The sequence below is a fragment of the Rhipicephalus sanguineus genome, chromosome 5 (genome assembly GCF_013339695.2).
Source record: "Rhipicephalus sanguineus isolate Rsan-2018 chromosome 5, BIME_Rsan_1.4, whole genome shotgun sequence".
In the NCBI taxonomy this organism is placed as follows: Eukaryota; Metazoa; Arthropoda; class Arachnida; order Ixodida; family Ixodidae; genus Rhipicephalus; species Rhipicephalus sanguineus.
In genome coordinates, this window is record NC_051180.1 from 13,568,342 (window position 1) to 13,584,073 (window position 15,732).

At 44.6% G+C, this 15,732-nt stretch overlaps 1 protein-coding gene across 7 annotated transcripts in view; it reads right to left on the bottom strand.

Annotated features, from left to right (window-relative positions):
• The window catches only part of LOC119393248 (uncharacterized), a 164,204-nt gene that overhangs the window by 25,209 nt on the left and 123,263 nt on the right, over positions 1 to 15,732 (bottom strand). For 5 of the 7 annotated variants that reach the window (XM_049416161.1, XM_037660167.2, XM_049416162.1 and 2 more), the window contains exons 9-13: positions 11,458 to 11,585; positions 8,780 to 8,948; positions 6,039 to 6,815; positions 2,697 to 2,797; positions 415 to 438 (exon numbers count right to left, since the gene is read on the bottom strand). In XM_049416161.1, coding sequence (XP_049272118.1) covers positions 415 to 438; positions 2,697 to 2,797; positions 6,039 to 6,815; positions 8,780 to 8,948; positions 11,458 to 11,585 — 1,199 coding nt within the window. The remainder of the gene's footprint in view (positions 1 to 414; positions 439 to 2,696; positions 2,798 to 6,038; positions 6,816 to 8,779; positions 8,949 to 11,457; positions 11,586 to 15,732) is intronic. The other 2 variants (XM_049416166.1, XM_049416165.1) reach the window with 2 other exon arrangements.

Here is a 15,732-nt window from a genome sequence, read left to right on the forward strand (position 1 = left end):
ATGGGTTGTCAATACGGAAGTGTGGTCATGTGACTTATTTTATATGTTAGGTCCAAGACTGCTATCCTTCAAAATTCTGCCCAAAAGGCATATAAAAATGCAGTGGTTAAAATACATGAAGTGTGCTCAGCAATGTATTTGTGTGCATGTGAAAGATTTAGACTGACTGCTTCTCTTCGAAAATAAAAAAAACACATGAACACAGCCTTGTAAAGTCAAAATGTAAGATATGCTGTCATAAATTGTACAAGGAAAGTGACATGTTCCTACTTTCTGTATAAATAATTTATCTGAGACTCTTGGCATAGCTCAATAAAATGTAATGTAGTGTCGCATATATATACATGTATGTTTTTAAAGTGTTAGTTGGTTAATAAAGACTATCAAAAACACATGCAAGAGATGAGAACATACCTTTAAGCTTGGAATGGCAGCTTCCTATTTAGGCAGATACAAAAAAGGGGGGCACACACATCAGAAAGCATACTCAAAGCTTAAAACCACATGCATAAGGCTTTTGTGTCTCAGGCTTTCACACACAGCTCTAACAGAAAAATATGGCTCCGTTTAGCATATCACTGTACCGTGCATGGATACTACAATTTGCGTGTACTAAAACAGCCTAAAAACGCTCCGAATATGAGAAAAACAATTTTCACAGTTACCACAAATTACTGCTTTAAGCATCTGGGCCAAATATTATGCCTGTACATTTTGCTAGAAGGCAGTAACTTTGCTCAAAAGGCTGTCTTACCGTATCTTCAACATTTACGAGACCCCGCCAATTTCTTCTACACTCTCAAAAAAGAACACAGCTGAGCAGATTTCTTTAGATGTCATTACTAAGTCAACAAGATCAGATAAATGATTGGGGTGGTGGCACCTTCTGGTTGTAGGTAATGATACTATATTATGCCAATACTGGCATTCAAGACAAGTGATGGATAATCTTAAGGTCACTAAAGTACAAAAGCTCAGTGTAATAAGGAGCAAAGCATTGTGCAGAGCCCTGAGTGAATTGCAGAAATGATGAAATAGAGAAGAAAGCTATCAAGTACATGTGGAAGATTGCAGTAGCAGCATTTGAATGCTGTTGACTCAATTAACATAAAGAGCGTTCAAGTTTTTTGTTGGAGGAGACATACAAGCTTTGATGCCAAATAGGGACGCATTCATCCCCTTTCATAATTGGATTTTAAAGACCTCCTGATAAGAGCGTAATGCTTGGTCATGGAAGGAATGCTGTTGAACACAGTCATACATTTGATGAAAATTTCATTCCCTACACACACAGAGTCAGGCCCGTAGCCAGGAATTTTTTTCGGGGGGGGGGGGGGGCACTTGCTGAAAGCCTTGACTATTTGAAAAAAACACCTATTTTCATTATTTATTTTCGGTAAAACACCATGTATCATAAAAATTTCGGGAGTGGGGAGGCGGGTTCCCCGGGCCCCCTACCTGGCTACGGGCCTGCACAGAGTAGCTTATATTCTTTGAAAAATGTGGCTACTACGTATAAAGTACCTGTGGTGTTTTCAGCTCCTCGAAAAGTTTCTCGTATTTGTGCTCGAGTATTATTGCTAAGAGTCCTGAATGTGAAAAAGAACACACGAATAAAATGCGGTTCATCAAATGTTCAACTGGTGTTGTGTAGAAAATTTCACTGAGATGCGGCAAGATATACATCTGCGGCCAAACTGGCGAGTGTATTAATGACCACTTAGCACAGCACACCTTGTCTGTCAGGGATGGGTCAGGACCTCATGTGCCGTATCACTGCAAGGAATGCACATGTTAACCATTGCTGGGCAACGCATGCATTTTGCGCAAGAGTAAAGACAAGGTGGCTCGCGAACAGGCTGACGCTCTGTACATACAAAAATTTGGTGATCATTGTATCAGCATTCCTTCCGTGACCATTTATCAGAATGAGTAAAGCTTTCTGGTTTATAGGATTTGGTTCATAGAAATGATGTTATTTTACTTTCTCTGGTCTTGTACACATGCTTGAGGGTTGTGAAGCAGAGCTCTTCGAAGAATAAAATTTAGTTGCGAGTGTGTGCTTGTCCACGTCCTGTGTTCTTCATCCCTGTCCGAGCATTTGCACCAGTCGATTGAAATTCAGCCATGTACCAACTAGCCCTACAGCAAACTCTACTAAGCTATCTTTCTGTGTTGATTCTGGTCTGCCAGGCTGACCGTGCCTGTAGCAACATCATCATCACCATAATCACCACGTCATCACTTGGCAGAATTGAAACATCTACTGCTAAAGGCAATGAAATAATTAAAAGGGTACAGTAGTCGCAACATTAGAGCAACTTGAAAAACACAAACGAGGTGGGAAAGAAATAATACAGACGTTGGCACTGTGTTTGTTTCTGCACTGCTGTTTTTAAAAGAGCACTGACGTCATGGGTGTCAACATACTTCCCCCAGATGCTCATCTTCTTCAATTACTACTGCCCACAACAGGCTAACATAGCCACAAATTAATGACAAGCTTTTCAAGTGTATAACACAGCGCACCACACCATGCGGCTTTGCAGCAAATGCAGAGCATGCCAATGCTACTGTTAGTCTACCAAAAAATATATGTCAACTGGCAAAACCAAGTGTTGCATGTATGTAACAAGCACAAGCAGTCCTGTTAGGCTTAGTGCCTCCAGTCATGCATAATGCCAGCATGCACTCACCCTTTGAACGCTGTGGATAATAAGTGTGCTCTTTGTTGCTGTAGGACTCCTATTTTTGGCTTCCAGTTCCTTAAGAGCTGCTTCCGCAAGTGATCCTCCATCTGTTTCAAGTGAAATAAGCATCAAAAACATATACGTGATCAGCTCAAGTTGATGTTATGTTCATCAAGCAAAAAAAAAGTAAATTAAGGAACAAAAACAACAAAAGCCTGCACAGTAACGTGCCACCAACCAAATCAACCTTGCCCAATACAAATGATGTAGGAGTGGTGCGAGAGACAAAAACAAGAACAAACCAACGGCATTGCACATGAATTCCATGCTAACGAACAAAAAAGCAAAAAGATTTTAGCACTTGCACATAATGCCATTCAGTGCCATAGTGCCGTTCTCTTATAGCTAGAGCATACTGCCACTTCTTGTAAATGATGATCGTATGCAGGATGCTATGGCACACGGGCCAAGCATAACCAAAGAGTGTCCTGTCCTAAATGAGTAGAAATTTTTGCCAGCCTTGGATACTTCCTTGCTAATTAATTTCCCTGCTAGTTATTTCAGTCATATTATTGCATTCTTTCTATTGTACGTAAGTGCTTAAATTTTTGATTATGCACAGTGGGTATTGCTATGGCACAGCAGTGACATGAACCTATAGTTCACAAGCACACATTCCTCATAAAATATCAGCAAGAATATGCAGTGTTACTTTCTCTTCATAACAACAGCAGTGTACTAATCCTATAGAATCCCTAAAAATCATTGAAGCACATAAAGATACAGTAAAACCTCGTTAATTCAAAGTCACTGGGACTGTGAAAAACTTTCGAATTAAGTGGGTTTTCGAATTAACGAAACATACAAAAAGCGGGATGCAAGGAACTTTGAATTACTGAAAGTAATCAGAGGTGGTCGTTTGGCCTTCTACTTTGCGGCTCCAAGGGTTGTTTTCCAGCAATACCCAGTCCCATTTTTGCCGCAAACCCGGGAGAACTGCAAGCCTCGCTGCTGTCAGCACAAAAAAAAAAAGAAAGAAAAGAGAAAAACAAAGCTTGTGATCAACTGAAATGCGTGCCTGCGGAAAAAAAGGCGTGCTTCACTGCAGCACAGTGGTGACACGCGGGCAGCATGTCACCTGCTCCTCGCAGTGTCAGCGCGTCATGACGCGACCATTCGCCCATTCTTTCTGGTAAAATAAAGAATATGATAATGGCCAGTGTGACGGAATCCGCAATGTGTTCTGGCTGGAAAACATGATCATTGAAGTTTTCGAACTGAGTTTTCGAAGTAGGCGTTACAGGCTGCGCGTTACAGCAGCGCACTTGCACTGCTGGCCTGTGGCCAGCAGTGCAAGTGCGCAAATTGCCATAGCAACCGCCAATCGGAGGTTCGCATACATCATGAATTCCGTCAGGTCGTCCTTTATTATCTTTCCTTTTCCCAAAAAGAATGGGTAAATCATGACGCGCTGACGTTGTGAGAAGCATCCGACATGCTGCCCGCGTGTCACCGGTGTGTTGCAGTGAAGCATGTCTTATTTTCCGCAGGCGCACGTTGTAGCTGACCACGAGACCGCGTCTTTTTTCTTTATTACTTTTTTTTGCGCTAGCACCAGCGAGGCTGAGTTGCTTCAACTGTCACTCATTAATATCGCTACACTGCATTGCCCTGTGGCTCCTAATAGCCGTCGCTTCCGCGGAGTTGCGGCGAAATCGGGATCGGGAATTGGCACATGGCACCCAAAGTTTTCGAATTAACCGGGCTGGCGCTGACCGCCGCTTCAAAATATCCACTCAGATTTACATTACAAAATACGGGACCGCAGAAACCCTTCGAAATAAGCGGGATTTCGAAATAACCGAGTTCGAATTAATGAGGTTTTACTGTAATATTTTCTTGCAGCTTTCAATCTATTCTCAGTACATAAGACTCAAGTAAAAGACTCGACGCTGCCGAAGCTTCTTTATCAAAAATGTTAAAAGCAGATGTTTGCGGCTCATCCCTTGTTTGGAACAACCTCATTAACCATTTGATGCCCGTTGTTGTCTTGGGGCAACAGCCCAAAAACTTTTTTTTTTCTTGAACACTCCCTGCTACAAGATACCGCTGGTGCCAGCTATGGAAAGGTAGCAAGCATACCGAGCGTCATGAGCTTCAAATTTGTAGATGGCAGCGCCACTTCTTTGTAGTGCATTCTTGAATATTCTGAGAGGTGGTAATGCAAGTTCTACAGGTGCCCAATGTTGCTCTAGAGCAACAACCATTCTTCAGCTATGAATAAACAAACAACCATTCTTCAGCTATGAATAAACGAACAACCATTCTTCAGCTATGAGTGCGCCTTTGCAGTTGTTAGTCAGCATTTGTGGTATCGTGACTTCTCTGTTGTGTCCGTGTTTGCACGCCCTGTCTTTTAGAATGAATACTTATCAACTAGCTCAGCTTTCTGTTATTCTAAGATTTCTAGTGCACGATTTGTTGAGTTGCATGTAGTGTTTGCATAAATTTGTATGCGAACAATTCCAAAACTATTTTAATATTGCTCCATACCTAGGTTCAGCTGCGTTGATAACCATGACATAATTTAGACTCTAGAATGTATACATGGGTCTACTCCAAGCTTAGAAAATGGCTATCAAGTGATTACACATCAACCTTCCATGCTATTTCATACGCCTAACAAGCATTCTGGTTAGGTACGTCCTGTTCATATATCAATTTATGCTCACGATACACACAACAGTGCAAGCATGTATATTTTCCTATATTTGACACTTCTTTCAGCCTATGTTTACAGTGAGAATACTGTGTGATTCCTGACCTTCCATGGCACAAAACACTTTCCAGAGCTGTGTTGCTTTAAAACATCAGCTGCCAACTAATTTAACTTTCACAGCTCGCCAAACTTACACCTCCTCTTCTCGGGCCCTGGAAAATGAGACACAGTTTGAGAGGCAGCTAGTTGGTGAACACAGCAGGTGGAAATGTTAGTTGCAGAAGCAGGCATGGCGGCCATGGCCAAGGTCACGTAGATGTGAGGAGTGTCAGACATGCCACATGCACCATTGCAGAAGACACCACATGCGACCCAGGCGTCGTGCAGTCACAACACTGTCCCGAACACAGGCCATGGATGGACAGAGTAGGTGCAGGTGCTCACAGGGCAGAGTACACAAGAGGCACACATATATACGCAGGCACAGCTACAAGGCAGGCAACCACATAGTGCACAAAACGCAGACACACGCAAAGGGAACAGTAGCCAGCGCCGAAATGTGCCTTTCAGAAGACAGAAGGGAAGGCCTCTGAAACTTCCTGGAAAAAGAGTTGGGGGAGGACTCTCACCATCGTGATGAATGTTGCCATTTTGGTCAGCTCTTGGAGCACCATTGGGGGTGCCACCATACACCATTGAGCCATCCACACCCAACGTGCCACTCCATGTTGAGATTTGGCTCCCACGAACGTTGGCTCCAACCTCTTCCTCAGAGGACAGACCACTTGTACCTTCTTCTACCAACTTAAGTTCAAGAAACTCGGTGGAAGTATGATCCAATGATCCATCAAAACCGTTTGTGAGAACTGCTCTCCTAACTTTGCACACAACAAGGTCATCCACATCAATCCCAGCGTCGTCCACATCAACACCGTCATCAGTAGCACTGTCATCAGCGTCGCACATGTCAGGTGGAGGAGAGGATGGGAGAGGGGGAGGGATGTCATCTGCTACGTCATCTTCCTGGGAGATGCCATCTTGCCCTGAGAACAAGTCAGTGCTGTCTGAAGACATTGTCGTTGACGTGTCAGGGTCCTTTGTTGCCAAAGGACAGGCAGAGGCATTTGTAGTTGTACAATAAGTGGCTGCAACGACCGGCACTTCCTCGCCACTGGCCATGGTTTTGCTCACATCAGAGCAATTTGACAATGGCTCAGCTCTTAAGGAAGTCGTCACCGCAGATGTTACGTGCTCGATGGCATCAGCTGGGCTGCTGGCGATCTGACTACGAAGGAACTCAACCATAGACTCGTCAAGTGGCTTCATAGGTGATGATTGATTCTCCATGAGGCGCAGTTTCTCCTCGATGGCAAGAAGAGCTTCCCACTCGAGGTCTCTTGTTTTAGCTACACAAATATGGGCCATAAGGAACAGGCATGCTTAAATGAACATTCTCGTAACGTGCAGATGCAATCCAAACAAAAATGTTCACAATGCAAGTCTAGATGTACAGGCAAGTAAAAAGCAAAATGCTAACTTTGATGCAACCATACATCTCCTCATTATAGTAGAGTAGAACTGCTAAAGATATTTTTGTTTTTTATTCTAATTCAGAAGTTACACTTTTCAGCTTCTTTATTTTTATCAATTGTCTCAGAGACGCTTTTCACGCAACTGCACGATGTTGAAGCTTGAACTTAATAAAGCCTTGATTAAAGCATGGTAGTGACCAAAGCTTCCAACCACCACGCCATCGAAAAGATGAGAGCTCACATGTTAATTTTACCATGTTAGAGAAGCCAGTGGCCAATCTGAAAAAACTGGACTGTAAGTAAACATTGAGATCTCTGGAATCAAAGTATACAATACATTAAGTATCCTCCAAAATATGAGCGATGTCACTTGACATGTATGAACTAGGATGGTCTCGTCTTAACTGTATATATATATAATACTGGTAATTCATATACCAAAATGTTACTTATGCAAATGTACCTTACACCTGATACAATTTGTTACTGTTTAAGGGCGATACAAGTGAAGAGGAAAAGCCTACATTGCATCACTATCAGCTACTTGAACTAAGCAGGCAGACATTGCATGACAAGAAAGAAACAGACATGTAACTGCAAGCAAACACATAGTTATGTAATTTACAACTACATGCTCCAGGCAGTAGGTATATTAATGAAGTGTTAATAGACCACACAAGGTATGCAAGGTCCCTCATGCAGAGCAAGCTCAGCTTTTACAGATAGTGATGGCTGCTTTCATAAGTGCCTTCATTGATGCCTTGGTGACATATGTGGTAGGTCCACACCTACCTGCTTTGTGCTACACACCCCTGTATTTTCCATCTCCTCACTGGAAAGTATCATAAGCTTTAGAACTAGTTTAGACTTGGAAACTCTAGAATACATTATTCATCATCATCATCATCATCATCATCATCATCATCATCATCATCAGCCTGTCTACGCCCACTGCAGGGCAAAGGCCTCTCCCATGTTCCGCCAATCAACCCGGTCCTGTGCTTTCTGCTGCCACGTTATACCTGCAAACTTCTTAATCTCATCTACCCACCTAATTTTCCGTCTACCCCTCACGCGTTTGCCATCTCTTGGAATCCAGTCAGTTACCCATAATGACCACCGGTTATCCTGCCGACGTGCTACGTGCCCGGCCCATATCCATTTCTTCTTCTTGATTTCAACTATGATGTCCTTAACCCCCGTTTGTTCCCTGACCCATCTGCTCTCTTCCTGTCTCTTAAGGTTACACCTATCATTTTCCTTTCCATCGCTCGCTGCGTCGTCCTCAATTTACATTGAGAGATACATTATTCACAAGGCCCCTAAATCAAGTGGGGAGATTATGAAGTCTGCTCAAACTGGAAGCAATGTACGATTTCCTGAATCCTTTGCAGATGTTGCGGTTGCTTCTATGTAGGCATAAGAAATAGAAACGACGGACTTTTTCAAAGTATGAACAGCATGTAGATGTTTGATCAAGACTGGACTGCAAAGCAGCACAACAGGAGAATATTTGGCATAGTTGTGCTTGTTTGTCTCTGCGTGTTCGTCCGTCGTTTTTTTGCGCTGTTATTTTACAATCATGAACAACCAACTAACCCGATTTACCGCCATTATGAGTTGTCCATGATGGTTTATACTATATCTAGTGACTAAGCAAGTTCATTTCCTGGATGTAAATATTGTTGCAGGGCCCTCCTAAACAAGGGTTCCTAGCTCTGGTACTGAACCGCCCTACCACCAGAACAATGTTTACGCATGGCCACCTTGGAGAGTTTCTGGGCAAGTTTTCAAGGTGCAAAATGTGGAGTAAAAAGGGGAAAGCGACATGCGCTCACTTTCAGTTGTTGGTGACCGTTTTATGGTAGTCGTAGTGATGACCCTTCCGTCGGAGGTGATCCGGCTGTTTTTCTCGACAATGCGGCTTTGTGGCGAGTGTGGAGCAAACTCTGTTGTTGTCTGGGAGTCTGCCACCACTGGAATCTGGGATCCCTCCATGTAGAGGAACTATGATTAACAGAAAGGTCACACAATTAGATATGCTGATGCAAACTTTTATATATATAATTCATAACCACACTCACTGTGAAAAGGAGGCTTATGTACACGAAAGCAACAGGCAGCGCAATCACATTGGGCATGCAATAGTGTCTAAGCTGCATATACAATATTCATCGCAATGGTGTGTGTCCACACCTCAATGCTGTTATCTCAGCTGTCTAGACAACAGGTCCTGGATCCACCCCTGCTGATGGCGTTTTTGACATATTCTGACAAAAAGCCTCGATCAAGGATACTTAAGGAAAACCATCCATATAGCACAAGCGTTGCATTGAACAATTCAGGTGATAAAATGTAATCAATTATCGCGAAATTGGAGACCAGGTAAAAGTCTTCGCCGTCTGAACGAAGAACTGACTGGTACGTTGCGGAATTGTAGCGCTTCGGCCACGTTCAGTCACTAAATCGGCATGTCGATCGGTCGAAAGGTCTCTACACTCTAAAAACAGTTTTATTTATTTATTTATTTATTTATTTATTTATTTATTTCAACATACTGCAGCCTTGAAGGGCTATCGCAGGAGTGGAGGTATCAAATACAAAAATTGCAAAACAACACAAAATGTACTGAACATGAAGATCAATGGTTAGTAACGCACAAAACAAATTCAGCAAGCGGCAAAGATCCAACATGGCTGGGTAAAGCGTTCCATATTTCAATAGTGTGGACAAACAAACTATTTATACGCATTAGTTGGGTGATCAAAAGCAGACATATTCAGCCCATGATGACGTCTGGTGGATGTTGGTTTAGTGGGTGTGATGTAGTTGCTTAGTAAAGGAAATCGTGGAGAGTGAATCGGAGACTATACGCATTAGTTCGGTGATGAAAAGGAGACATATTCAGCCCATGATGACGTCTGGTGGATGTTGGTTTAGTCGCTGTGATGTAGTTGCTTAGCAAAGGAAATCGTGGAGAGTGAATCGGAGACTATTTATGTGCATTAGTTCGGTGATGAAAAGGAGACATACTCAGCCCATGATGACGTCTAGTGGATGTTGGTTTAGTGGATGTGATGTAGTTGCTTAGTAAAGGAAATCGAGGAGAGTGAATCAGAGACTATTTATACGCATTAGTTCGGTGATGAAAAGGAGACATATTGAGCCCATGATGACATCTGGTGGATGTTGGTTTAGTCGCTGTGATGTAGTTGCTTAGCAAAGGAAATCGTGGAGGGTGAATCGGAGACTATTTATGCGCATTAGTTCAGTGATGAAAAGGAGACATACTCAGCCCATGATGACGTCTGGTGGATGTTGGTTTAGCGGGTGTGATGTAGTTGCTTAGCAAAGGAAATCGTGGAGGGTGAATCGGAGACTATTTATGCGCATTAGATCAGTGATGAAAAGGAGACATATTGAGCCCATGATGACGTCTGGTGGATGTTGGTTTAGTGGGTGTGATGTAGTTGCTTAGTAAAGGAAATCGTGGAGAGTGAATCAGAGCATAAACAAACTTCAAAGTTGTACCCTTTGAGGCATACAAACATGGAAGAAACAAAAAGAAAAGAGGGAGCATTACGTCACACAGCCAGCCTTGGCAAGCCAACCCGTTTTGAAACCAGCAGTGTCGGCCCAACACGTGACCTTTTGCGTCAAGATCATGTAAGAAATGTGATTTGCCGAGACTTCAGGACATGGCGCCCGGTAGCTTTTAATCGAAGCGCGCTTGTTCGGCGCAGACCAACCGGCTCATGGATATGGTGGCGCATCCACCATATCACCGAGTAGATTCAAAAACAGAATGCCGCCGGCAGTGCTAAAACCTACCGCGCACTTTGACGTTTTGATCACGTGTGGGGCCTATACGGTGGGCTTCAATCACGTGACGTAGTGCTCCCTCCTTTCTTTTTCCTTCCTCCATGCATACAAACATCCTGTACCTTGCGTTCCCTTCCTTGATTCAGCGCACATATTGGGTACTTTCAGGTCAGAAAAGGCATCTGCACACATATCGTAGCAGTGCAAATATCTGCTTGCATCCAAGATTAAATATTTGTTGCATCTGCGCGTCAGGTTCCTTGAGCTCATTGTCATTGATCATAAACTGCAGCGGTTCGTCTGTCCACAATACCGCGTTCACTTTAATCGTTTTAACGAAGCGCGCGAAACACGATAGCGGATTCGGAAGCAACGTTACGCTTGTCAGGTGGCAGCATGGTCGTGTTCGTTGCATGATTGTGTACCCAAAAGCAGTTGTTTAAATTGCTATTTATGCGTTTAAGTTATCGTTAAAGGTGTCGTGTCTGAGTGCACTCGATTGCGCATGCTGCAGTCGGTGTTAAGAGCCCAGTGGCTTAACCCACCAACTGGAAGTCACTTCTAACTGTTAAGTTTACTAAAAGCACACACAGCAAGGGCTGATACGCCTGCCTTTGTTTCCATCCTAGCTTTACATAGCTTATTCAGGTCTCTTTTGTATTCACATCAATAATAAATTGAACATACGCCTTACCTCTACTGTCAGGGAGCCTGAAACGTTGTCATACTCCAAAGGCCTCGACTGTAATGTGATAATCTGGCGTTGACTGGGCACTCTTCTAAGTTCCGAAATGCTAACAATTCCAAGGCCAAGGAAATTGTCTGGAAAAAAAAAACACATATATGTAGCAACACGCCTTCGTCACAAAGAGGACCCCCAAAGTGCCAAAAGAATGAAAGCTCTAAAGCCCATATCTATTGACCCACGTTGATGACTGGGAATCAAAAAGCGCTGAAAACAGAAGAGACAAAAAAACAAGAAGCCCGCACTTCTCACCCCCTATTGATTGTTATTGTCTATAAATATTTTGTCGTCGAATGCTTCGCTTTTGAATCGAACCTGTAAGTGGTTTTGACTCTCTGGTCATGACATGAATAACGTGAAAATCCTGTCGCGTACGTCATCAAACCCTTTTCTTCAGACATATGTGCCACATACCCGTATACCACGGGCCGTGGTAATGGGTATAAGCCACAGGTGATTGACAGTTTATATTTACCCAGAAACGACGAGAACAGACATTAGTCATTTAAATGCGAGAGCGTTAAGAAAAATCGACATAGGCAGCGTGGATCTGAATGCAAAGAATGAAAATTAGGATTGCAGCAGGAATCGAACCCAAGCATTCTGCGTGGCAGTCAGGTATTCTACCACAGAGCTACAACCCATCTAGAAACTGCTTTGGAAAAAGACCCTATGCAGCCGTAATGTCGGTGCAACATCAGTTGTGGTTGTAGTGCTGGCTATCTAATTTTATACCAAAGCAATAAACACTACATAAGTAGAGCCGTCATGTCGGGTTAACATCAATTGTGGTTCCAGTGTTGGCTCCGCTTTTATAGCAGTCTAATAAACATTACATTTGTATTCCTATGATTCAGCAAGCTACATTCAAGCGTTGCTCAGGAATAGGCAAACGAAAGTCACATATCATATTGCCACGCGCGCTTCTTTTTGTCTTTTTTTTTTGCTGCTGTAGAACTTTCTGCTAATCTGCCATTGCGGCAGCGGCCTCTCTCTCCATCAATTCTGCATTCCCAGAATGCCTGTGTCACATTAGGGCCGCATAGTGCTCTCGTCGGACCGCTGGCGCAGCTTCATCCATGACCACTTCCTCCAGACGGTGCTTTAGCCTTTTCTACTGTGGCATATTTTCTCGGTCTTCCCTAAAGGGGCATTACCCTTCCCTGCCAGAGACTAGGGGTGCTACTGTAAAATTCCGCCATATTGACAAATTTCGTAATGACGGCATTTTAAGCCAATCAGAGATGCCGCAGCAGCTATCTGGACCAATCAGTATTGACTAATGGAGGAATTAAAAAACATGGTGGAATTTGACAATGTCCAGAATAGCACCCTAAGGCCTGGTTCCGTGGTATTTAGTCTCAATTTTTTTTAGTCATGCGAACGCCGGAAAAGGACTAGGTGGACGCGCAGGTCGCGCGCTTTCTTTTCTTTTTTTTTTTTTTTTAGCGTTAGCTACACTGGCCTAGCCGTGGAGCCGCTTGATAGCGCCTCTGACTGGCATTTGCCAGTGTGATTTAGCCATGGAAAAGGAGAGCGCAAATGCTGCTCAACGGCGCAGAAGAGCGGAGAAGCTTAACTCATCGGATCCCGAAGTAGTTGCCTGGCAAAATAAATATACATGTGCTACATAAAATGTATACCATGTGTGTGTCATTGGTGCAGCAGTAAGCATAATAATCAAGCTAATCCTAGAGAATCAGGAAAGCTAAGAACAATCAGCTGAACCTTTGCTAACGCTACGGTATCCTGGCATAGCCGAGCTAAGCCACTGCAACATTTTTTAACTGCGATATTATATTTATATATAGACACTCCCGGCGCATTTTTGCCGTCGTCGTCGACGTCCGCCGCAGTGAGGTTCCGTATAAAGTCTTAATCGATAACATACCTCCACGCGTCGTAGGTTCTGCGAGTGAAAGCGTGTGCGGGAAACGCGCCGGCCGTATTCGCCGCGCGAAAAGCGCATGGAGGGGTCCCAGAGGGGGCGCTGCAAGGCTACGGCGCTGCAAGGCTACGGGGCTTCCTGGTTTGCTGACACTGCCAGGTGGAGGACTGCTGCCCGAAGCACCTGAGTACCGATACCTCGGGGTGAACTTCTGGGCACAAGTAGATTATACAGCAAACCACGAGAGGCACCTGAGACAAACATCCCAGAGGGCCGGCCAAGTACTCCGTAGGAGGTGCCTGTGGGGTTTCAACCGCCCCATTATGGTGCGCGAACTATGGAAGGCGGTACACGTGCCGGCGCTGACTTTCGCTAATGCAGTGATTTGCCCCGCTGCGCAGACCCGGGAGTGGCTTGAACGCAGTCAGCGCGCCGTGGGACGACTGGCTCTGGGGTGCCACGGCAACGTTGCCAACGAGGCAGTCCAGGGTGACCTGGGTTGGTCCTGTTTCGAAGCGCGGGAAGCTCGGAGCAAGCTGTCCTACGAAGGCAGGTTGCGCCTGATGCAGCCACATCGCTGGGCACGGCGAATATTTGATTATGTTCACCGCAACGGCATCCGCACCAGATGGTCGAAAAGACTGCAGCACCTCAGCAGGAAATACGGCTAGCCCTGTGCAGGAGGACACCGAGCGTAAGTGGTCCAAAGCAGTTAAGACCCAAGTGCGAATGACGGAGGCTGACACTTGGCGGCGAGACATGGAGGAGAAGAGTACACTGAGGATCTACAGGGAATCCAAACAGGAGATCCATGTCGAACCTCTATTCGACAATAGTGTAGCCAGCAGCCTCCTCTTCAAAGCACGAGCCGGCGCTCTCAGAACTCTGGCATATCGCCGGCGCTTTGATGACAGCGTGGGAGATGCAATGTGCCGTGTATGTGGTGCCGACGAGGAGACAATCGAACATTTGGTCATGAACTGCGAGGGCCTCACAACAGCACCTACAGATGGCACCACCTTACAGCAGGCGCTTGGCTTCTCGCCCAACGACGCTCCTGATGGTGGCGGAGTGGCTACGACCATAGTCCTTCATGCTACGATGCTACGACCAAGAAGCGACTCAGTGAGTGGTGGACAAAGGTGCGCGCATTGACATGTCGAAGCTCTCCTTGTTGAACATGTGCATGTACAGTGGTGGTTAGATGTGTGTGTAGCCACTTATGTGTACGCGCTATCGTTTTCTTTTTTTCTTTCTTTTTTTTTTAAGTCCTTAGGCCAGGGTAGGGTGGCTAGAAGGGGAGGTGTGATGACCGGGCGGCAAAAGTTGGCCGCGATTCGCGTGAATGCCGTGGGGCGGCGCTGTCGTCGGGGGCGCCGTCAGCGAACGTGGCCGTTCTCCATTCTCGGCAAGGCATCTTCGTGTATATTTCACACCGGACCTTTCCTGGAGCTGTCACATCAATCACGTCACAATTAAAGACGGGCGTGTGCTAGGTTTCCTGTGCAGAAATGCAAAAAAGTTACCATTTGAGGCCAAGGCTCAACTGTACATGTCTAACGTTCGATCTACCTGAGATTTTGCTTGTGCTGTGTGGGATCAGTGACGTGTCCAATTTAGAAAGAATTCAGAACATAGCTGTTCGGTTTGTCTGCTCTGACTATACCAGGAATTTCAGTGTATCAAAAGCAAAAGAAAGGCTTGGTTGGGAACTTCTATACAAACGAAGGGAATATCTGAGGTTGAAACTTTTTCACAACGTATTTCATAACCGAACAGGTCTGGACCCCTCGCGATACTTTCACAAACGGGATTACGTTTCGCAGCAATTACATCATGCCAATAAGATCAAGGAAATAAGCTGCCGGACTGACGCATTTAGGATGTCATTTTTTCCCAGGACGATAAGCCAGTGGAATTGGTTGTCTCCTGAAGTAGCAGAAATTACTTCACATGAAGTAAGTTCACTGCTGGGTCTCCAGTAGTGTAGTCGCGCGGTTCTGTAAGGACAAAACTGTACTATGAACCCGATTAATATTGTGTATATCCCATGTATCGCTACGTAAGTTGACAGTGAATTGCATTTATTGTGATGTTGAAATGTTGGAATCTGTATTCTGTATCGAAATATTGTATTCTTCCCCCCACTGTAATATGCCCTTGGGCGCTGTGGGTACTATGATAAATAAATGAATAAATAAATAAAGCATGAAAAAAATTCGGGGGTGTCAGAACCCCCTCACCCCCCCCCCCCCCCTAGTTACGGCCCTGGTGGCTTAGTTATGCTCCAATGCGCTCTGATCATTTTATTCGTGCGCCTCATTACGTGCGAAGGC